This window comes from Phaseolus vulgaris, chromosome 3 (assembly GCF_000499845.2).
Source record: "Phaseolus vulgaris cultivar G19833 chromosome 3, P. vulgaris v2.0, whole genome shotgun sequence".
Taxonomy (NCBI): Eukaryota; Viridiplantae; Streptophyta; class Magnoliopsida; order Fabales; family Fabaceae; genus Phaseolus; species Phaseolus vulgaris.
Genome location: NC_023757.2, coordinates 5,703,451 through 5,728,920, shown reverse-complemented (window position 1 = coordinate 5,728,920; position 25,470 = coordinate 5,703,451). Strand labels below are relative to the sequence as shown.

The 25,470-nt window shown below is 30.4% G+C and overlaps 3 protein-coding genes across 4 annotated transcripts; 2 read left to right on the top strand and 1 right to left on the bottom strand.

Annotated features, from left to right (window-relative positions):
* The first annotated feature begins 465 nt into the window (after nucleotides 1-465).
* On the top strand, nucleotides 466-4,658 carry LOC137806413 (uncharacterized). 2 transcript variants are annotated; one of them, XR_011080341.1, is made up of 5 exons: nucleotides 466-674; nucleotides 895-1,017; nucleotides 1,217-1,319; nucleotides 1,415-1,758; nucleotides 4,407-4,658. XR_011080341.1 is itself a non-coding variant. In XM_068606528.1 (4 exons), the coding sequence occupies exons 1-4, from the start codon at nucleotides 580-582 to the stop codon at nucleotides 1,655-1,657; spliced, it is 564 nt and encodes a 187-aa protein (XP_068462629.1). In that variant the 5' UTR covers nucleotides 466-579; the 3' UTR covers nucleotides 1,658-1,862. The 2 variants fall into 2 exon arrangements, 1 of the variants encoding a protein (XP_068462629.1); XM_068606528.1 differs by lacking the exon at nucleotides 4,407-4,658 and having other exon boundaries at nucleotides 1,415-1,862.
* A 3,698-nt stretch (nucleotides 4,659-8,356) lies between these two features.
* LOC137806412 (uncharacterized) lies at nucleotides 8,357-10,433 on the top strand. The gene has a single exon (XM_068606526.1). The coding sequence runs from the start codon at nucleotides 8,790-8,792 to the stop codon at nucleotides 10,251-10,253; it is 1,464 nt and encodes a 487-aa protein (XP_068462627.1). The 5' UTR covers nucleotides 8,357-8,789; the 3' UTR covers nucleotides 10,254-10,433.
* A 9,853-nt stretch (nucleotides 10,434-20,286) lies between these two features.
* LOC137806411 (transcription factor MYB106-like) lies at nucleotides 20,287-23,494 on the bottom strand. The gene is made up of 3 exons (XM_068606525.1): nucleotides 23,232-23,494; nucleotides 22,787-22,916; nucleotides 20,287-21,484 (listed from the first exon to the last, which is right to left on the bottom strand). Exons 1-3 carry the CDS (start codon nucleotides 23,362-23,364, stop codon nucleotides 20,413-20,415), a joined length of 1,335 nt encoding a protein of 444 aa, XP_068462626.1. The 5' UTR covers nucleotides 23,365-23,494; the 3' UTR covers nucleotides 20,287-20,412.
* Nucleotides 23,495-25,470: the final 1,976 nt, after the last annotated feature.

Genomic DNA, 25,470 nt, shown 5'->3' with positions numbered 1-25,470 from the left:
TCAAAAATAATAATTTTAGTCTAACTTTTAATTTTCCATATATTTAATTTTTTATTTTTATGTTTAATTAATTAATTATATTTAGTAATATGTTAAATGAAAACTTAAATATGTTTGTCACTCCTGTAAAATTTAAAAATTGTGTATTTAATGTCTAATAAATATTTTATTGATTTTTATTCTAATTCTTTTTTGTATTTAGTCCTCTTTAGTATATTATATTTATCAACGTGATATGTCATTATATTTTAAAAATATATATTGATTGTTAAAACAAAATAATTAAAAAATTATCTAAAAATTAATAAAATAAAATATAAATACGTATTTTTTAAAGACCAAAAATACAAAATTTGTAAATATTTCAAAGTTAAAATAAATAAAAAATATTAGAAAGTAAATGAAAAAATCGTAATTTTTTCAGAGAATAAAAACATATTTAAATCTTAAATAAATATAAAATTCAACCCCAGTTGAACTGCTGGAGCAGATACTCAGTGACCTAAACATTTCTAAACTCCTTCTTGGTCGATATTCATATTCCTCCTCACTGCAACACCCAAGAGCAGAACCTAAACGATGTCGTTTATGCGCGGAGATTTGCTTCGTCGAACGAGGAAGGTGGTGAAGGGTTTGGCGAAGGCAGAACCCGTATGGCTGAAAGCCATGGAACAGTTAGTCTCCTAATTCAGATTCATCTTTTCCTTTTCCCTTTTCCATTTCAAAATCCCTCTTCTGGGTTTTTCTCACCCACCCCTCTTTTTCTCCAAAACCCTACCTTTATACACTCTCTCCCTGTTATCTATGTTAATCATTTTGCGGATTCAATCAATTTTTCTTTTTTCTATAAGGCTTCAAATTTGTCTAAGATTTTATTTTTTACTCTGTTACCAGGGCGCCACCTGCAACATTTCCTGCAGTTGCAGAAAAAATTCCGACCATCACTCTTCCTGAGGATGTTTATGTGAAGAAGTTCTATAAAAAGTATCCGGAATCCAAATCTGATGACGCCATCAAGTATTGTCCTTTTTCCTCGTCTCTAGTTTTTTTCCATTTGCTATGTTCGAGCCTGTTCTTGTTTCTGTGTTTCTGGATTAATTTTTTTCCTATGTTGCCTCCATTTGCATACCCATGTCTACCTATTGATGGAGATAATGCAGTTGAAGCATCAAATGCATTAATAACTGATTCAGATACATGATTAATGTTTCGACAGGTTTAATGCTATTGACCCCCCTCCATCTCGTATCTTTGGGTTGAGGGTTCTTGAATTGAAAGAGCATGGTGTTAGTGAGGAGCGAGCAATGGCTATAGCTGATGTATGCAACCTAATTTGGTTACTGAATAAGTTATCTATGCAATTTGCTCCTCTAACAATGAGTTGTATTGTTTTTCTTTGATTCCACCTTTCTAGATGGAATATCTGTCAGAGAAGAAGGCAAAGAAGAAAGCATATATCCGTTTGAAGGAAATTGCACGTCTTCAAGGAAAGAGACTTCCTCCAAACCCATATCCTTGTGTTATCAAGGAGATACAAGCTGAGGAGAGGAAATATGTTCGTGATCGTTTCTTCAATCCCAAGATACTCGAAATTGTGAAGCAACAGAAAGCCGAGGCTATGGAGAGATTCAGTGGGCGTGGTGGTGGTGATTGGTGACTTTTATGGGGGAAAGTTACACTGCATTCAATGTTTGCCTCTGACTGACAATAATATTTTTCATTCATCCTCTCAAAACTGCCTACATCTTTCCTCATGAGGTGAAATATTTATTTGTTGTAATAGATAAACTGCAATAGAAAGTTTTACAAAATTTAATTTGAAGCTCATTTCTTCCAGGCTACCAAGTTTTGTTAGCAGCAAATACTTGCCTTGTCTTTGAGCTCTCTCTTTTGTTGAATTTGAACCTTATCCACTTTTTCCTGGATTGTCTTTGTACATGCTATCACTAAAATGTGTTTCCTTCATAAACACATACATAGATTTCATAAGTGAACTGAAATAATTATTTATCATGGTTACTTCATCCTTTTGTTTTTTAAGAATGTGTCAAGTAATAGTTACAATGTCTTCCTCTTGAGGCGTATTGCTGCCATGAAGGCATTGGCTAGATACCTTGAAGAAATGGAAATCCTACCTGTCTTTAAACGGAGAATGGCAAAGACAGGAAAACTGCTCTTAGGTTCGAATAGGGAGATAATAGTGTGTCTCCAAGAAAGAAAAGAGGAAAAAGATATCGGAACAATAAGTTTTACAAAAATTCACGTGAAGGTCATTTCTTCAAGGCTACCCAAGTTTTGTTGGTAGCTAAGTCTTGTGTTAAGATCTCTCTTTCGTTGAATTTGATTATTAATCAGTTCTTCTTGGAGTGTCTTTGCACTTGTCATCACTGGAATGTGCTTCCTTGATAAACACACTTTGATTACTTGCCTTACTATTTAATTTAAGTCATAGACCATCTCTGCACCTTGATAAACACACTTTGATTACTTGCCTGACTACATAACTGCACTCACCTTTCAACCGAAACAATCTAGGAATGAATGTCGTTGACATGTCGAAAAATTGATGCAATATATGACAAAAATACGAGATCAACTTTTAATCAAATATGATATTAACTCATAAACATAATAAACTATCTAAACTATTATGTTAAAACGAGGTTAAACACCCTCGTTTGTACTAATCTAGACCATTCATGTGAAAGTTCAGTACAACTCAGTAAATATAATTGACATTGGACATGCAAGTTACGTTTTTAATATCATTTATTATTCATGATTCTATTCAACAAACTTGAGTATTGAAGTACCTTATACATGTACACCAATTCCTCTACAAAAGATATGACAATTTCACCTTATTTGAGATTGCCTCCCATGATAGTAACATGAGCATTGAAAGTTGAAAGCCACAAACTTGAAACCCAACTGCACACATTGACCAACACCTTAGTGACAATAAGAGGCACTTGACGACACATTCGTTGATGACATAATGGAGGCCATTCTCCCACCCAGCTAGAAGGGCTTAATGATTGATCGATATGATGGTACAACTGCCTTAGATGAACACATTGACGTCTATGTTACCTAGAGGACATCATGATGTGTTGCGTGTTCCCCACATACGTGAAGGGGATGATGCTAAGTTGGTTTAAATGACTTCCCCCTTTCTTGATTGACTCTTTCAACACGCTAGTGACCAAAGTCGGGAAGTAGTTTGTGACAAGCTGACCTCACCATTTAATTTCCATCGCGTTGGTAAACATATGACAAGAGAAAAAAGAGTCGTTGAGACTGTTCATGGAGTGATGGAAGAACCCTAAGCAAATGATCAACCACTAGAGCTATGACTAGAAGAATACATGAAGAGTGGCACTCAAATGAGCTAAACAGGGTCAAACTCTTTTCATTTTGAGCCAAGCTTTAATTTGTGCAAATGTATAGAGTAGAATATGATTTATTTGAGTTTGTATTTGTTAAATAATTTGGGCTTTGTGTTTGAGCCAAGTAGTATAGGTTTTTGGGCTTGTATTTGGGCCTATGATAGACTAAGAGAGAGTTTCTAAACCTACATATAGTTTCAATTGGGTTTATCTTAGCCCAAGAGAAACCCTAGGCCGATTCTAGATGCTCCTTGCGTACCAAGCTTAAGTCACGCATGCCTACTCACATGGCAAGTTTGAGTTATAAGTGGCACCACATTTTGAATTCAATTTTGCCTCTAATTGCCTCACCAATTTATGCTTCTCCAAATCATGTTTTTAAATTGAACAAAGCTTTGTATGGACTTAAACAAGTTCCTAGAGCATTGTATGAGTGTCCAAGCACATTTTTAATTAAAAATGACTTTAAATGTGGTAGATACTACATTGTTTCGCAAAGACTATTCTTAAAAAACTATCATTGTTCAAATATATGTTGATGATATTATTTTTGGAGCAACTGGTAAACGTCTATGTGGAGAATTTTCTAAGCTTATGTAGAATGAATTTGAAATGAGTATGATAGGAGAGTTGCTGAAGAAATTCAAGCTAAACTCTATCAAAGAGATAAACACTCCAATGCATCCAACTACATCTCTTGGACTTAAGAAGGAGTCAAAACTAATGGATAACTCTCTATATACACAAATGATTGATTCCTTACTTTATCTTACAACGTCTAGACCCAACATAATGTTTAGCTTCTACTTGTGTGCTTATTTTCAATCTGACCCAAAGGATGATCATTTAATGGTTGTTAAATGAATATTCAGATATTTGAAAGGTACTACTAATCTTGGGATATGTTCAGTGTCTCTGCTTGTGTGCTCACTTTCAATCTGACCCAAAGGAAGATCATTTAAATACTGGAATATTTAGATATTTGAAAGGTACTACTAATGTTGAACTATGTTACAGAGGTAGATAAAGTTGTCATTTGCAAGGTTTGTCATGCGAATTATGTTGGAGACAAGTCGGAAAGGAAAAGAACGAGTGATGGTTGTCATTTAATTGGAAGTATTCTGATTTTGTGGATGAGTAAGAAACAAGGAGCAATAGCCTTATTGTTGAATACATATCAGATACTCATTATTGTACACAATTGTTGTGGAATCAGTTAGAATATTACAGTGTCCAAGAAAGCAAAATCCCTATATTCTGTGATAATAATGCTGCAATAAGTTTATCCAAAAATTCTATTTTGCATTATAAGGCTAAGCACATTGAAATAAAACACCACTTTTTAAGAGATCATGTGCAAATGGGTCATGTTGATTTACAATTTGCATCTTCAGAGGATCAATTTGCTGATATTTCTACAAAACCTTTTGTTGAAGAGAGATTTAATTGTCTAAGAGACGTTTGGGGCATGACTTTTATCGAAGGATAATTAAAGGTTATTGTTATTGCATTTTTCTGTTACAGTAGACAGTCTAGGACATGTTCATGCATTATAGACAATCTAGGACTAGGTACATGTAGTATAGACGGTCTAGGACTCAATCCTTGCAGTAGATGATCTAGGATCTGATTTAAATTTCTTATAAACTATCTACAACTGTGATAATTTAGAATTTCTTTTAATTATTGGAAATGTCATTATTCTTAAATAGTTGGTTTCTTGATTTATGTGACTTAAATTCATTGATAAATACTAAATAAGGTTGGTTTTTGAATCACTACAATCAGAATCTTGTGATATAGTCAACCTTGGTGAGCTTTTGGGCCTAATTGATGGATGGATCATTCTATACTATACTTATTTTTGTGTACCATACATATCTATTATATATGTGTTCAAAGAGATTTTGTACTAAAAAAAACATTAAAATTTGAAATCACAAAATCACTTTGATCATCCATGTTTTACTGATATCTCTAAGGTTTATTTTTTTTAAACAAATTTGATCAAATTAATGTTTACAATTATCTTTTATCATGTTTTCGCATATATCTGAATATTTTCTAAACATAAATATTTTAAACAACTTAAAATATTTAATGTTGCAAAAAATCTGGAATGAGAAGATTATCAATTTAAGTTTTGATTTGTATTTGTATTTTACTAACACATAAATATTTTAAACAACTTAAAATATATAATGTCGCAAAAAATCTGGAATGAGGAGATTATCAATTTAAGTTTTGATTTGTATTTTACTAACCCATACATTCAAATTAGTTTTGTTAAATATATTCAAAGCAAAATAAAAATAAAAATGGAAAGATTGCAAATCCAAACTTTTATTATTTTCTAGGATCGTGTACAAGAAAGATAAAAATACAAGATAATGCAAAATTAAACATTAATCAATTCAAGATCAATGTCAAATTAAAAGAGATATATAGAGATTGAAGGAGCATAACGACACAAGCTAACAACAAAATCCATGAGTTATTTTGCAAAACACTTTTAGTTTTTTGGGTGATGAGTGAAATCATTCTAATTTTCACACTGTGAATTTATACATGTGAGCTTTGTTTTTTTTTTTTCTAGAGTTCTTAATCTCAAGGGACGGTTAAGAAGGTGTCAACTGAAGAGGTAAGACTATTTGGTTGTAAATTTGTAGTGGTGAGAATACTTTATGATAACCAGTTAGTTAGTGGAAGCTCTTAAGCAGTTGCTTAAGGGAAACTTGATGTAGCTCAAATTTGGGTGAACCAATATAAATCTTTTGTGTTGATATCTCTTTACTCTTTGTTTTGTTTTAACTCTCAGTATTGGATTATCTACCAGACGATCTTACTAAACAATATGTTAGACAATTTCATTATATGATTCATTAAACAATCTAACTTGACAATATAATTATTTATTGCAAAAAGAGAGTCTAATGCTCCATTTAGACCCTCCTCCTTCTGGAGTGAACTACACCTATAATTTAGACTAGTGAATTTTTCAACTTAATACTTTGCAAAAATTATGATGGTTGAATTCATGTTGATCACACCAGTTTGTTAGGGAATTACACAAAAAATTAATGTGGTTCAATTAAAGTATTAATGGACTTCAACCTATGTCACGAGAGGATTTACTCTAACATAGATATTACAACTTAGCACATTCTCTTTCAACAAACTTTCACTCCGAATATAACTTTAATATTGTAACTCTGAACTAACTTCTTAATTTCTACGGAAGATACAAGGTCCAATTTATAGAAAAAAATATCATTATAGCTAACACACATGAAACATGCCCAAGACGAATGATAAAGACAGGATGAACAATGCTTCTTTTTTCAAAATTGAACAACCACTAAACGATTTCATCAAAAAGTTCAAATCTTAATAGACACTGTAACACTCTGGATAATTTAATGAAACAATCTAATAATATTAGACGGTCTATAAACCTTAAAGACAAAAGTTTCATGGACCATTCTTTACAATACTACTTCGTAGGATTGATTCCATTTGAATTATAACATATACCCTTCTAAGCAATAATTTTTGGAGATATTACAAGTAGATTCTAAGTTAAAAAATACATATATAAGATAAAACTAAAAAATAAACCATTTGATTAGTTTATGATATCGAAGATGATATAAGTTGGGTTGGTCGGTGGAACCTTTCGGCCTAATGCATCAGTCTATCAAACAAATTGTACTTGAAAAAGGAAAGTAATGAAGACCAAAACCGAAAAAATAAAACTCAGTCAAAGTCTTCAACTACAAAGATCTTCAAAAGAATCAATATGCAGATGTGAGTGTGGGTGAAACCGCATCAACTATGCAGGGCACTCATAGAAAATGAAGTGTTATTAGAAGGTCAAAACAAATGTACAATACTAATATAATATGCAGGTGCTATGCAAAGTGTGAAGTGTGAAGGGAGAAAGACATAACAGCACTAAAAGATTGGTTACTGTTCGTTTCTACAAACATTTCTTGGAAGGAAAGTGATGCCATTCCTTTATCTCTTTCCAAGCATTGTTTATTCTGCTGCTCAAAAGAACTATTATATGAGCTAAAGAATATAAAAGAAATATTATTGTACGTAAAGATATTCTTTTATTAGTGGACACTTTCACAGTTCTGGTTTTACAAAATGTCTGGACTGCAGCAAAATCAAACGAAAAGAAGCTCACAGAAATGATTGGATTTATATCCTCTCCCCAAGGAAAAACCTTGCGGCTTCTGTGCACATACGTCACTTTCTTCAAACTTATCATCATAAATTCAATAATATCAGGACAAAACATTGATCCTTATGTTTTTAAAATGGGAGGATAAACTGATTGAAAATGATACTTAAATTAAGTACGCAATTCTTCACAATTTTATTGGTACTGCAAACTACACCACACAAATTTGCATCCAATTCCAAAAGAAGTGAGACCCAATAAAGTCATTTCCAACCCTGCTTTGAATTTGTGATGTGCAAAATTGGATCATATTTCAGACAATACCATTTTCCTTTCCTTTACTATGTAGTGTTCGGGCAAGAGAGAAGATGTGTAAGATTCGAAAGAGTCAATTAGTAGTGATTTGAAAAAAAAAATATATAAAAGTGAAATTTATTATTTTTATTTTAAAATTATAATTAATTATTAAGAACATTAATAAATAATTTTATAACATAAATTCATATAATATCTAATATTTTTATTTTTAACAATCGATTATATAATAATACATATTATATATATAATTGATTATATATTAATATAGTTAATTATATATAATATAATTAATTTTTTTTAGTTAATTTTTGTTTTAATTTTTTTATACTGACAGTTTAAATTTTCTTTTTGGGGAAATATGATTAAATATTATAATTTATATGTTTTTTTTAAATCCTTATGCACATATGAAGATAAAGAAAATCTATTTGAGGCTATTTTCACGTTTACATATCCACAATCATCCGCACCAGTAAGTTTACCTCCCTGATGCGTGGAAAGTGGAACAAAGTCTGAACCATCATCCAAAATAAATCCTCATTTTCTTCGGGTAAATGCACACCACCACCATCACCACGCTTTTGAGTCCTTTGCCAATAGCACAAACTCAATTTTTTTCAGAGATTACAAACTCAGCACCAATGAGTTGTCATTAACATCAAACTAAAGAACACCCTCTCATTCACTGCATTTCTTTTCCACCCTTTTTTGTTAAACTTGCACCACACAAACACACATCCTTTTCTGTCTCATTCAAATTCCCTTCCTCAACTTCTTCCCCTGTCATCATTCATTCAATTGCTCTTCCCCTGTCATCATCCATTCAATTGCTCCTCAAAGTGTTCCGTCCGTGCAATACTATTCAACAGCCCCACATTGCTTGTTTCACAACCATGGATATAGCATCATCGTCATCATCAATGGTACTTCCTTCATTGCAACCCCATAGCACCCTTTCAAAAGTTTCAATCTTCCAACGTTTAACCCCTCCGACAACCTTAATTCCATCATGGGCATGTTCCACCAAACCCAGCACCACCCTCTCTCCGGTGTCCTCAAAGGTCCCGTTTTTCGTTCGTTGCTCCACACAACCAGACACCAGCGCCAATAGCGAGACGCAACACAACAAGCCAAACAATGAACCTAATTCAATTTCCAGCTCCCAAAGTGTATCACAATCAGACTTAGCAGCAAGTGAAGCCTTTTCTCCTTCACCACCTTTAGAATCATCACATTACTCTTCCTCCAGAGGGTTGGTGTTGGATTTGGGTCCTTCAAACGCTTGGGACAGTGCAGATATTGGGTCCCCAGTGGTGAAGAGGTTTCTGAGTGACGAAGAAGAGAGATGGTACATGTGGTACCATGGGAGAGCCAAAGGGCACCCTTCTTCTGATTTGATAGGGTTGTCGATTTCAAAAAACGGGGTTCATTGGGAGCGTGGGGGAGGGCCTGCTAGGTCAAGTTCTGATGTGGGGTTTGTGATGAGTTGTGGTAAGGATTGGTGGGGTTTTGACACTGGTGGCATTAGGCCTTCTGAGATGGTTATCATGTCTAGTTCCAGGGTTAGAGCTTCCAGTGCTGTTTACTGGCTTTACTACACTGGCTATGTTTCTGATAGGGTGGAGTTTTCTGATCAATCTTTGGAGTTCAATGTGGAAAACCCGGATGGAGTCAATGGTGATGTGAGTTGTGGTAATGGGAAGGTTTTGAAGTCCTTGCCTGGTTTGGCTATTAGTCAGGATGGGAGGCATTGGGCTAGGATTGAGGGGGAGCATCACAGTGGAGCATTGATTGATGTTGGGTCTGAAAAAGAGTGGGATTCTTTGTTTATTTCTTCCCCACAAGTTGTTTACCATGGGAATGGTGACCTCAGGATGTATTATCACTCATTTGATGTGGAAAAGGGACATTTTGGTATTGGCATTGCCAGGTCAAGGGATGGAATTAGGTGGGTGAAGTTGGGGAAAATAATGGGGGGAGGGAGAGATGGGTCCTTTGATGAGTTTGGGGCAATGAATCCGTGTGTGACAAGGAACCGGAGTGGCGGGAACTATGTGATGGCATATGAAGGTGTTGCTGCTGATGGAAGGAGGAGCATTGGCATGGCTGTATCTCCTGATGGATTGAAGGAATGGAAGAGGCTTCAGGATGAGGCAATTTTATGGCCTTCAGACCAAGGTTGCTGGGATGATAAGGATGTTGGATCCCCATGTATGGTTGAAATGGATAATGAAGGAAATGAGTGGAGGTTGTATTATAGAGGTGTTTCCAAAGGAGGAAGAATTGGAATAGGAATGGCTGTTTCAGAAGGGAAGAACATTGGAAGTTTTAGAAGATGGAAAGGTTTCCGGGTATAATAAGCTAGGTGTATGCAATGTTTCGTTTTCAATTATTTAAACATGGTCTCTATTCTTTGTGAATTGGATTTTTTTGCTGAGTTTGTATTGAGTAGTTTTGTATTCAGCCTTGTCATTGTACAATAAGTTGTGAATTTGTCCTAATTTTTGTGAATATGATATCGATTTATTGTCCGAACAGCAGCAGGAATCTCCAAGCATAAAATTAACTTCTCACCTATTACATTCTATTTTTGTTTAATTGTCCTCTGATTGGTATTTTGGTTTTTGATCTAACAAAATCTCTTCTCCTCAAGAACTTCCTAAAGGGGTGCCATGCTTGAGAATTGACTCTGTTTAGTAACTGTGCTGTAGTAATCACCTCAATGAATGGTCACTAAATCTATAATCCTTGTCTCTTAAGCGAGCTCCTGCAAGAATTGCATCTATGTTTGCCACTTTATCAGTGAAATGTTTCTTTTGATACTAAATATAATTTAATGGTTGATTGTAACTAATGTTTGGACTCTACATCAAATTCCCATGTAATTCTTCATGTTGATTCCGTTGCACCTACCTTGTAAACTTGGTTTTTTCTTGATTACATAATCAAAGTAACAGTTGGTCTCTTTTCCTCGTTCAGTATCCCTCAATTTGGGTTTATGTTAACAAAGTGTGTTAGCTTCATTGTCCCATGTTATTGTCATTTCAAGTTGATTTCTTGTTTTTGCTTGAGACATTTTGGAATTCTTTTCTGGGTTTATATTTAGTGAGGCCAATTTCACCCAACATGCTATCTTTCTGGATGTTCGTTAATTCGTTTAAGTCTTAGATCGTTTGTGCACCCAGTAGCACATGTTGTTTAAGAAGCAGCAACAGTTTTTTACTTTTGTTTCAACACCCGTTTAAGTAGCACATGTGCATTGCATTTTTTGAATAATTTGAAATGCACCAAGGATATGAGATGTTTATCATATTCATTTTTGCAGTCTTTGGTCTACACCCTTCAGTACGTTTGATTTGCTATTTTTTGGGTTTGATTTTATAGATTCACTCGCATGATCATGAATGAAAGTTTTATGCACCAGCACTTGATTCTAGTGTAGTAGCAATAAAGAGCTTATTTTATTTTGTGGCAAATTCAGGTAAACATTTTATCTTGTGTTCTGTCATTTTTCTAAATCAGTTGTGTTTCTAACATGCACTTAAATCACCAAGTTAATCATATTATGGTTATGTCATTGTAGAAGATTTTAAATTCTGCATAATTTTACTGGTGTTCCCAATAATAATCACTGATCTTTTTTTAACTGTGAATTCTTATTCTCAGTGATAGAGATTTTTCTTGCTGGTGAATAGTTTTTTATGAGATTTGTTTGACCTTTATTCTTTTACTATTTATGTGCACTAATATTATAGTAACCTTTTTCTTGGTATACAATTGTATCAACTTTCATTTTTGAGTTTAGCTTTTCCTGTGATGTGAATTTTTGTCTGAATAGTTTTTTCATATTAACTTTGTTTATCTTTTCTTCTTTATTTATCTCAGATGTACATTATTTCTAACATCTCTTTTCTCTTTTTCCATTTTCATTGACTAGTTCAGCCACATGGAAATAAATAAAAAAAAGTAATATATGATTCAAAAGGTAATAGGAAAATAAAATGTTGTCGGTTAATTTTTTTTACTGGATCAATTTTGACACTTAGGCCAAATCAAAATAATATGAAAAAAATTGCCTTCAATTGGATTAATTTGGACTTACAAAATGACTGAGTAAAAGTAAATAAACTTTTGGGTATTGAATCCAGTAAACTAAGGGAGGTATTAAATCAAAACCAAATCTGTAGATAGAATAAAAAAATGAACCACCATTTTGATGAGTCATTAGTTTATAATTCTTTGGAATCAATGATACTATACATTTAAAGATTGAAGAAGAAAAATAAAATTTGAAAAAAAGGATCAAGTTTCTCAAAAGAAATGAATATTTTTATGTGGGTGAGAAAACAAGCCTGGAGATGTGCTCCAGTGAATAAAGTGGTCCAAAAAGGGCATGAAGGAAAACTAAAGATTGGCTCATGTTTTGTGCTCCTTTCCTTGATGAACAAGAATACTATTTCTTTATCTTGTGGAAAGTTCTGTTTATATGTTGTTACTAAATAATTATTAAATTATGTAAAGACAATTATTCTTCAAAGAGTATGTTAAGTGTCGTACCAAGGAATACAAAAAACATATATTTTCACTACTACAAAAGATGTCTTAAATGATGTTTTTTTTTACTAATGCAGATAAAGAAGAAAACTGATAACTAAATTTAAATTGGATTTTCAGGCAATACCGTCAAATTTGATAGTTTCCGTTTTATTTTTAAATTAAAATGATATTCATCATAGACCGTCGAAAAAGGCGTTAGACCGTCTAACACAATAGATATTATAACATAATTGTTATCAGATGACCCAAAGTTATCTCTCAACGAATCAAATAGTAAATTCAGTTAAATCAGTACTTAAAACTTATCTGTAGTCAAAAGGGTTAGAAATAACAATGAAAATAAATTGGGGATTGAGATTGTTTTGCAAAAAAAAAAATAAAGTAGATAATTGAAAACAGTAAAAGAGGCAAGTTGAATTTCAAACAAGGAATTCATAATTGTTTTTCTTAAGATTTTCACTCTATCAATCCTCACACAATGTCAACAAAAAAATGTCAATTAAATTCAATAGAATCTTATTGGCAAAACAATCGTCCTCGGATGTATTCAACATTTCACTAGTTCCAAGGTCTACTCATGAGATGTTTATCTTCTACGTCTTGAATTAAGCAAACAAATTTTTGATTAAGTCTAAGCAAATTAACCAAGAACTCCAATTAAAAAAAAGAATTGAATTCTCAACAAGGATTTAAAACAATTCTTTTGACAGAAACCATATTTCAAAAAGACCAACGATAAAACACAATTTGCTACAGAGAATTTAAGAATAAGATTTTATTAAACAGAAAACTCAAAAATCATTGTGAAATCTAATACAAACCAAAGCAACCAGCAAATGACTAAGGAAACATCAAGCACTTCATAAAAAGGTCAGTCATCTTTGTATACAAAGTCGGACACCACTAAACCTCGAGAAAACCATAAACCAGAATATCACAAGTTCTTCTTTCTGATCTTTTCCACAAGAGAAATGATCTTTTCCACAAGAGAAAAGTTATGTAAATAAATTGGGCTCACTTTGGGGGTCCAAAATAGCAAGATAGGCTAGAATAGGTGCCTATAGCATAATAGGGGGTGTAGTTATCATTTTAGCTTGTGCCTAATCCTTTAGGAAGGAAATTTGACCTAGTTTCTAGAAGGACAAACCTAGGGTGCGATTTTGACTTAGTCAAACCCTAAAGGCAGCCCCTCAAACATTTACCACTCTACCCTTGCCCTTCTTGCCCACCAAGACACCCATTCCTATAAATAGGGCGTCTTACTATTTTCATGTTAAATTTTATAGAAGAAGGAAAACTCTGCACAAATTGTGTGAGGCTTGTTAGCTCTAAGCATTAGGTCTTATCTTGAATGAGTTTAGAGCTCTCAAGTGGCGACCCTCTACACTCATCTTGGAGGAAACCACACTCCAAGTGGCGTGTCCACTCTCATTTCATCTCCATAAGCTTTCTTCATCTTTTCTTCCATTTTCCATTACACTTTTATCTCTGTGTTAGTATTTCTTGTTTGCTTCATTTCCATTTCGATTTCCTTCCATATCTTGTGTTTCCTTTCATGTCTTTACATTCCGCACCATACATCATGTTCACCTTATTATGTAATTTTCTTTTTGGCCTTTGGAAGTGAACCCTCACACTTACTTAACCACTTGGTTAAGTTCGTGTCCAGTGGAGATCTTCCTTAGGTCTCACCATATACTTGTTAAAATCTCAATCATAAGTAAAGTGTCACCTCTAAAATAGAACCATCTAAAATCAACTCACATCAAAATCACAAGAGAATAAACCCTAAGAAGTTTAGCCTTCCATATGGAGGAAAAAATGAAATCAGTACAACGAAGAAAGTAGAAAACTAAGAAAACCTTAATGCTATATTTTTCTACTGCCATTGTCAAACTCTGAAGCTTGATGATTTTTCCTTGAAACTTGTATCATTTTATAGGTTTTTCTATTCCAAAGATCTTGAAAAAAATATTGTGTTTTATATTTTGTTAACAATTTCTCAGTTTTCAATTTTCTAGAATTCTCGAATTTTGTTTCCACATTTATCACGATTATGTTTCTTAGTTTTTTTTTTGAAGAGTTGGTTCCATTTCTGTATTTGAAACGTTGTATGTTTTATATAAAGTAATAGATAAAAAAGAATATTTCATAATATATAAATAAATGTAAATATTTTTTTACATTTATTTATATATGGTAAAATTGAGTTAAACTCAAAATTTATTTCTTTATAATAATAAGTTATGTGATGCTTTTGCAGAGTGCTTTATTAATGAAACAATATAAAATTATTGTTAAATATTTGACTAATGAAATTGATATGATGATTTTAAAATTAATAAGAGATTTTAACGTCCTAAAATAAATTTTGAAATGTCCGCTAATAAAAAATGAGTTTTTGTTTTTTTTAATCTCCGTAATGTTTTGGTTTTGTTTAGATTTTTTTTTAAGTTCTAGAAGGTGATAAAATATATTTTGATTATCTATGATTTTTTTTATGTATGAGTTTTGTTATAACTTTTATGTAACATAAGAACGGCTAATATGAAGTTTTATAAAAAATTCAGAACAATATGAAGTTTTGTAAAAAAAAAAACTTAAAGTGTACTTTGGATTCTAATCTAACTATTTTTATTTTTTAAATATTATTTTTGAAAAAGAAATCTATTAATAATGTTTTTCTTATGAATGATAACAACATTTCTATCTTTCTTTACATTTAAATTATAATTTTATTATAATATTTGATGATAAATAACAATTGTGAAGTGGTTGATGTTGATAAAAAAAGGTGGTTCCGATGAATGTTATTTTGTTTTCTTAATTGTTACCTATATATATAACCTATTCTTAGGATGGGACCTGAAGCAGAAGGGCAGCAACAGAGATCTGAGAGAGCTAGCAGTGAGTCAGAGGATGATATTTATTTCTTACCTATATTCTGTTCTCTACGTTAAATTGGAACAGTTCTGAATGCTACAAAATGGTTATAATTATATATAATTATTATTAAGAGAATTCTCATAAGCATATTCAACCCCTTAGAATAATGAAATCTAAATATTTCTATTTCAAAGAATTCAAATCATTTTAGGACAAGCTATATATTTTTTTAGCAATGTTCATTTTTAAAGACCATACATATCTAATTTTTTAGGGATTATAATTCAATGATTATGCATATTAACAACTACTATCTTGTCACTGAATAATTTTTTTTTATTTCGTCTTCTTATGATAATTTCTGACAAGAAAACTTGATAGTTTATTTATTTATTCACGCATTATTTAAAATGTTAATTTTAAAAAATAAGGTTAGTTTAAAATTTGATTTGGGTTTTAAATAATATTTTAAATGTAAGTATACTCACATTATGTGCATTATAATATTTAGAACTTTGATAATAAATGAAAATTGGTGTAATTTGTAAAACATGTTTGAAGCATTTTTTTTTCATGCAAAAGAGATGTCTGATTATTCTAATATAGGATTTATCTGTAAAAAATTATTTCCTTTATATAATAAGCTTTCTTTTAGTTTGTTTTTAGAATTTTTTATAAATAAATATAATTTATTTATGTATTATTTTTATTAATTTATAAGTTTTAGTTTAATTATTTTTGTATTCTTTTTTAATAAAAAAAATTAATGACAGATACTTATTATTATTTAAAATCTCAGCATAATTAAAATGTTAAGTTTGTATAATAATAATAATAATAAAGATGAAAGTTTTATATATAAAAAAAAAGAGATATCTAACTAAAGAAGTGGGGGACAAGAGGGGTAGAAGACATGTATTGAAACTTGGAGTAAGTAAAAGTTGGAAAATTCACACATAAATAGGATAATTTGACATCAATGTCACGAGAATGATAATTCCAAAAACTATTCACAGATTTGACAGGACTTCATTTTATACATAGATATAACTAAGACTAATTAATATATATATATATATATATATATAATATTTATTTTGAAGTTGTTAAACTGATTTTAATAAATTTTTGTAAATGTCGTTTCATTATAGATACAATTTTGATTAAATAGTTAAATATAATTATTTATTTTATAATTAAATTTCAGAATTTTTCTTTTTACAAAATGATAAATACTTTATTTAAATGAATGAGAATATTTGGCTAGGTTTGTATTTTTTAATCAATGTTAAAGTCATACTTATATTTTTATTTATAATTATATAAATCCTATCTTATATATTTACAATTCTATAAATCTAAATTTTACTTCAATCGCATTATTTAATTTAAAAAAAAAACTCAAATATTTTTTATTTTATAACATTTATAAAATAATAAAATGTATTTAATTTATCTCACAAATTATTTTTAATATAATTTATTTAAAAATAATTATAATACTTAAGATATACTTTTTTTAGTATTTCGATCAAAATTTGATTTAAGGTAAGTTTGTTTTTCTCTATTTTTTTTATTTTTAATTATTGGATTTTATTATTAATAATTTAAATAAAATAATAATAAAAATGTTTATAATTAAAATAGTTTATGTATATATTTTTTAAAATACGACTAAATATGTCTAATTATCTTGAAACATGAATAGTTTAACCTTATAAAAAAAACTAAAAAAATAACTTTATAACAAAATTAATTAATATTTAAAATAAAATTCCAAATTAAAAATGAATTAAAACTGAAATTTGGAATTATATACCATAAAATGAAAATTATATGTGAAAAAATTATTATTATTATTATTATTATTACATAAAGTATTCTCATTTAAAAAAATATATTTATCATTTTATAAAAATATATAAACTGAAGTTCTCACAGGGAAACGAAGACTTCAGTATAAAAAAAAGTTAATCACGTTTAATTGTTTGATCAAATCTGTAAATTTGTTTTAAAATTGCACATTCTCATTATATTAGTGTCAAATTCCGTAAAAGCCATGAACTAACCATTAAAGAATATTTGGATTTATCAGTTATTAGATGAAGAGAAACATAATCTAAAGGACAATACTATACTGATTGAAATTTGGTAAAATAAGAAGTTATTTTTAATCTTATTTTTGGATAATAGTTTAGGAATGTCTGATTATTTATTTGTACGTGTTGGATGATAGAGAAGAAGTTTGAATTATGAGATACGTCATTCCACAACAGTTCTATTTATAGAGTTCTTCTCATCTTGTTTATCTTTTACAATTTCTTTTTTAATTTGTTCATTAGTTAATATTTGCACTCACCCCTCTAGTTATTAGTATATTTTTTAAGTGCAAATTTTATCTTATAAGTCGATTTTATAAGATAGATTTAGTTTAAAGTTCATTTTTATCAGTAAAAAATAAAATAAATAAAAAAATGACACTTCAAGGGTATTCAAATCTATATACAAGTACATTTTTTAATATGATATCAACATTTAGTATATTCTAGTGAGAGTTTGTTGTGTTTATCAAACCACCCACTATCGCGGCTATCAAACTATCCATTATATAGTCTCACTCACGAGTTGTCAGATCTCGGGAGGAGGGTGTGTTGGAGATTCCACATCAATTACGGATAACGATATTTTATAATATATAAGTGAATACAAACTTTACTTTATAAGTTAGTTTTGTAAGGTTGAATTAAACTTAAAAGTTCACTTCTTAATATCCATTTTAGAATTTATTGTGATCTCGTGTTGAAGATCTCACATTAACTAAAAATAAGACTATTTCATAGTATATGCAAACCTCACTTTATAGCTCAAGTCAGTTTTATAAAATTGAGTTACCCTTAAATCTAATTTTCAATTTTTAATATTATAGTGTGATAGTTTGCTATAATTAAAATTATGTGCTCTTAATATAGTTGTGTTCTTTCTTCTCACAGATTCTTTAAAGTTTTTGTCCTCATACATAATTGCAATTTTTACATTTTTGTGTAGTTTTCCCATCATATATTTACTCTTGTGTTAAATATGATTAGGTGTGCCACAATACCAACCAACACAGATTCATGATGTCGCATTTAACAATTAGGGAATTCCTTACCACACATTCAATTCATCATGAAGAACACAAAATAAAATTGAGCTATTAAATATATAAAAAATTGATCATTCATTTAATTTTTTATTAATGAAAAATTTCACTTCTAAATTTGTTCACTTTTACGAATTTTATGATTAAACTTTAAATTTCATAAATTCTTCTTCCTCATTTTTTTCGTCACTTGATAATTGATTTCTTTCAGTGTCGCCTATTGGACTTAGTTTTGGCAAGTCTATCCCTAGTCTCTTCCCAATTTTGGGTTAGATTAATTTGTTTGAAACACTGAAATAAGCATTGATTCTATGTGAATTTAGGGTTTCTATTTAGGCTAAGTAGTTAATTTAGGGTTTTCCATTTATGTCGGAAGTCCACGACATCAAACCCTGCTACAGTTATGCGATTTTCTTTTCTATCAAAACACTTTAATGAATTTTGAAGTTTTTTTTTTTTTTTTTGTGTGCATATTTTTGCATGTTTCAATCTGTAATCATATCCTACTACAATGTTACCCACAAACAGAGATGACCTTAGTAAATTTCTATTTTAAGGATAGTGACAAAACCCAATGAATATTGGTGGATTTTTCAAGTTATTTTTTTTGAGATCAAAATATAAATGAATACTATTTAACAAAATCAAAGAATTTCATCTTGTTCAACATTAAAAGAATAGGAAAAAAAATTTAATTAAATATAATTTAAAATACTCATATTAAACCATATTTTTATCATTTTAGATCACATTTTTAAATATGATTTATTTTTTTCTTGAAGGTCGTTGTCAAAAAACTTGACTTAAACATTCATAATCCAAAAAAATGACCAATAATAATTCATAAGTTATTTTGCAAAAATGTTATTTTCTTTTTCCATTTTTAAATCATATTTGTATGCGTGTAACCTCTTTTAAGATATAATTTTATTATTTAATTCACGCATTATAAATACAACACTTAAAACAAAAACAATGTGGTATAAATAATCAACAATTTTATAAAACCTACAAATGTGGAGAACATATAGGACTTGCTGAAATCAAGCAAAATAGGAACAAATATGGACAATAGAGAATAAATTGGGGCAACAAATTTATTCCTATTCTTACATACCTAATCTCTATAAATATGTATCCAAATCCTCTGGCATCAATTTTCAATAAACAAGTTTTAAACTAAATTTAATATCTTCCATAATTTTAATTATTTATTCAGTAAAATTCATATTTTTAAGTTGTTAGCATTCATCGTATTAGATATTAACCCTAAATGGATCAATTCAAGCCTACCCTTTTAATAAACTAATTTACTATAACTATATATAAAAAATATTTTAACTTTTTCTATTAAAAATATATTTAATTACTAATAAATAATTAAATTTAAATTAAGAATTATCTAATCAAATTTTCATAAAAAATTATTTTTCAAATTATTATTACTCATAAATATATTTTAATAATAATAATAAATTTAAATTAAATAATAATAACAATAATAATAATTAATAAAACCACTTTAAATAACATCATTTAATATTATTTTTTATTAAAATTTTATTACTGTTTAAATATAATTTTTATTAATTACTGATTATATATTTAAGAAATCTGCATAGAAAATGGTCGATTTCTAGCAAGTAAAATATGAAAAAGTATGATATGAATTCAGGATATGTGGAGGATTTGTCCACTAAATCTATTATTTAGATTTATTGTGGACAAAAACATCGTTTCAGCCTACAATTTTGAACGACAAGACTAAATTAAACGAATTAGAAAGTTTATACACAAAGACTATAAAAGAAGTAATAGACTTATTTTTATAAAATAAGTAAATAAATAAATATTGAAAACGTGAAGAATGAGAAACAAACTGAATGAAACAAGAGATGATACTACTTGACATAGGATCCTAGGTACCTAGTTCACTTATAACCAAGCATGCTGTTCCAATAATCCTTATTCTCCCTGAAGTTCACTTCCAAGTTCTCAGTGGTGGCTAAATCTTGGTTGGAATCAAAATCCTGCAGGTCGTTATTGAAACCAACAACCATGTTGACATTTCTAGAGAGAGGTGTAAATGCCACCACATCATTATTAATATCGTCATTATTGTTACCATAATAACCACCACCTCTTAATGCATCAACAGCCACCATTATGTCCTCATCTTCCAAACATGGCATCGTCAGCTGCATAATTCTCTTCTCAGTTTCAGCGACTTCTTCATCGTGATCAGTGCCGTGTTTGGTGAAGTACCTCCACGTCTCACTGTTCTCACCATCACCGCCACAACAAGCATCTTCCTTCACGGTTGCACCCTCACCACACGTTCCTAAACTTTTGCTCATAAACTCTTCCACACCAGTTGGAGGAAGTAAATAGTTCTCATTCATTAACCTAACTTGGTTGGTCGACACCATAACGTTACTGTTATTATTATCATTATTATTATGGATTTGCAGACTTTCGGGAAAGCACAAGGTGGATGTAGGGGATTCAAGGTCATCAGTGGCAAGCATCATGGCATACATGCTATGCACATGCATGGCTTTCTTCCTGTCGTGTAGTGATGAGTGTTTGTTGTTGTTATTGTCTGAGCATGAACTCTGCCATGCTTTGAGCACGTCGAGGCATGGTGGTAGTGAGGGTTGTTGTTGTTGGTGGTGGTGGTGTTGGGGTGTGATTTTGTGGAGAATGAGCCTAGGTTGTTGTTGTGGTGGTGGTGGTGAGGAAGAGGTTAATACGAGGTTGTGTTGTTCTTGCAACTTGGATTCTCGTACGAGTCTGGCTTCGGCTTCGAGCCGAGCACTCTCCCACTGAGCCATGTGGCTGAGGTTTGAACCGTCTTTGAAGTGGATTTGGGAGTCGATTTTTGGCTTGTGGGTGGTGGGGTCTATGCCCATTTTGTCGAGCCTTTTCTTGAGGTGAGTGTTCCAATAGTTCTTTATCTCATTGTCGGTTCTCTTGGCCAAGTGAGATGCTATGGCTGACCATCTGTCTCTCAACAATCCAAATAACATCATCAATATCATACACACATATCAGTTAAAGTTCTCAAATTCTTAAATGGTGTTGATTAATATAAAAAATGAAAGTCACTATAACTACTTTTGGTTTATATATCAACTATCCAAATCAAATATTTAGTTTTTCATATTATAGATATGTAATTAAAACTTTAAAAAAATGTTAATACATTAAGTTATTTTACACATTGAATGAGTAATGTATTTTTCTCCTAAGTGGAAAAAATGAAGAAGAGGGAAATAAAGAGTGTTATGTTTTGGAGAAGAAGAAAAAACCAGAGACTTTTTTGAGGACGCACTTGCGTTATTTTTTAGTTGAAAGAATATAACAAGTATAAAATGGGTGATGGCAATATCGATTGCAGAAAATAAATGTTTTCTTTTGAAACATTCTTCAATGCATTATGCTTTTGTTGCATGGCATATAGATATCTTTAAAAATAATATCGCCCTTGTTTATTTGGCGAGACTAAAATTTGATTATCTAATAAAAGGTGTATTTAAAAATATGTTATTGCTCATATGTTCAAGGGAGTTTTGTAAGAAAATGTTGTTCGAATGCAAATACTCTAGGAGTATTTATCGACTTAGATTTAAAGTGTACATCATGGTTTCAATTTATTGAAATAAAGTTCTCGAATATATTATTTTTTTTAATAAAATCATTAGTATGCTCTTATCCTGGTTACAGTGCCTGTTTGTGAAAAACTTCTTTCCAAAAGCTTAATTTTGAGGTTATCATATGATATCTATCGTTCAACCTTTCTAGTTATCTCATGTGTCTCCATAGTTAAGAATATATATATATAAATATATATATATATATATATATATATATATATATATATAAAGATATATTAATCATTCGACAAAAACGGATACCACTAACAAGAATATATATCTCACATAATTTCTTTCTAAATATTTATCTATTTTTTGTCTAATACATATGTAAGATAAAAATAATCCTAATCATCATGACCTTCTTTTCTATGGCAAATTACGTAATTATGCACCCTTGAATGAACTACGAAATTGCTCTTAAAGAAGTACCAAGACATAAATTAAGGAGTTTTGCATCATTATTTCTGTTTTTTTTTCTTTTCAGAAAAGACATTACAATAATGCATGCTTCATTAGTTCATTTTATTTAAAATAACTATGCTTAATTAATATCAACTTGTTTAGAAAAATAAGATGCAAGTGTTGCAGTTTGAGTCTTTAGTTAATTACTCTACATGGTCCATGCTAGAAATCATGCCTCACTTACCTGTTTCCTAGAAGAGCATGAAGTTGAATAATGGTTTGCTCTTCCTCCAAGCTGAACTTTCCTCTTTTTATATCAGGTCGGAGATAATTAGTCCACCTAAGTCTGCAACTCTTTCCACATCTTCGAAGTCCTGCCATAAAAATACTACATCACCACTTATAATATATGTAATCTTGAGTTTTGATATTCTGAAAATTCATCTCTGAATTGTTTCATACCACAGATAAAAATAGAAAGAGAAATAATCTTTTGCTTGAAATATGAATATGAAACTAAGTGAGAAGATGAGTTTTTTTTTTTTTTGAAAACTTGTAAAGTTACTGTACACTTATCAAACTAACATTTATTCTATATATAATCGATAAAGTTTCTTATATTTTATTTAAAACTTAGTATTTCTACAATACTAATAACCAAGTACAAATTTTATGGCAGAAATAATCACCAGCTTTTGCAGGCAAAGCACGCCAGCTTCCATGGCCATGCTTTTCAATGAAAGCAATGAGCTTCTGGTCTTCTTCTGGTGTCCATGGTCCTTTTTTCAGCCCCGTCTTCTCACAGCATGGTGACCTTCCCATATTCTCCAGCTTAAATATATATATTTGTAACAAACTAATTGGAGGTTGATGTTTTGGTTTATGCAGAAACTGTTGTAGAGAAACTGATGTGGAGAATAAGAGAAACAGAAGACAAGAAAGCAAACTTCTCAGAGTTGAAAGAAGGAACGTTGGAGAGAAGAGTATATATAGAGGTGAAACTAACTGTTAATAAATTGATATAGTTATGACACTGTAACCATACTTTGTGAGTCTGGTCATACACTTAACTTTACACACCTATGTTGGAGTGCCAAATTTATTACTGGTGGTGATATTTTGATATCCACCAAATAAAATACACGTTGGTGCCCTACACTCACATGCATGTATAGTTATGAGAAAATAAAAGAAGAAGATAAAGATAAGATAACTATTTATTACTACTATTTTAGTTAGTAAGAACATTATATCCAAAGGCAAACATTCAATTTTTGCTATGAGAAGAAAGCAATGATGTAGCTGTTTGGAGAGGTTCATACTTAGTTTATGCAATTAGTAGCTGTTTTTAAGGAGGTTCTCTCTAGTTTGTTTTATTTTTTATGTAACACTTTTCCATGTTACTTCTTCATACCAATTTAATGTTATTTGCCTTGTGTGCTCATTGAAAAAAAATAAAACTCTCATGTGAATTCATTTTACATGCATTAGAAATTCAAAAACGCGAAAAAGAAAAGGTGAGAAGGGGGCCATAATGTACATCCTAAATTTTTTTATGAGACCTCAAGCACCATGAGGAAATTATTAGCTATGTTCTTTCTTCTTTTACTACAAAGAAATTACTAAATCATAACTAATGTTAGAGATAAAAATAATAATTAATTACTATATTAATCAAGTTGTATATTATTGTATAAATTAAAAAATTATTAGTATTTAAAATAGTTTCTATTATCAATAAAAAATTATAAAATAGTTTAATTGATAACTAACATTACCAAAGTTTTAACTAGCAATTACTTTAGATTCTAAATTAGTCTTTATAGTGATTAATTTAGAATCTAAAATAGTTAAAAGCTAAAATATTGACAACTAATGTTAGATACCAATTTAGAAATTATTTTATAAGTTTTTATTAATAATAGAAACTACTTTAGATACCAAAAGTTTTTAGTTTATAAAATAATATCTAACTTAGTGAATATAGTAACTAATTATTTTTTGTCTTTAAAATTAGTTGCTATTTAATGATTTTCTTGTAGTGTTTTCTCATTTTTCAACTAATTATAGTTAATATGATATGTGGAAATTTTTCAAAAAGGAGGAAGAGTACAAGAAGTATTCATAATTAGAAAACTCAACTAAAAAGGACAAAAGATTTGGATTTGTGAGATTCACAATACACTAGTACAAAATATCAATATGACGATCCAATATAAAGACTAGTTTTACAAAGTCATCGTTAAAAAGAGTGCAGTGGCAAACTTGTAATTATTTAGTCTTTTTAACGACGGTTCCAGTCTAAATCGTCGTTAATTGGTTGATTTTTAAAATCTCACGCTCCCACTTCTTCGTTTGTGCCTTCACTCATCTTCACTCCTTCATTCTTCTTTGCTTCGCCTCCCTCTCCTTTATTCTTCCCCTCTTCACCGCACCTCCTTCTCCTTTCTTCTTTCTGTCTTCACCGCACCTGTCCTTTCTTCTTCTCGTCTTCATTGCACCTCTCCTTTCTTCTTTTCGTCTTCACCGCCAGCACTGCTGCACTAGCGCTTTCGAACTCACCAGCAGGGTGTCGTGCCGCTGCACCCCGCAACCAACCATTCAAGCTCCCCAACCCCCACACTGCCAGCAACTTCTTTTCTCCCCCTCTGTGCCATTATTCTTTCCTAGTATAAATTAGAGATTTATCAAAATATTATGATTATGATTATGATTATATTACATTCACAAATTTATTACTCATACATTACATTACATAATGTTATGTGTGTGTTCTAACATGAAATCTTATTATTTCAGTGTTTATTCTTGATATATCATGTTAAGTGGAATGAGAAGATGTAACATGGATATAACATGTTAAGTGGGAGGAGAAGATATAACATGAATATAACATGTTATTTCACTGCTTATTCTTTAAGATGCAAT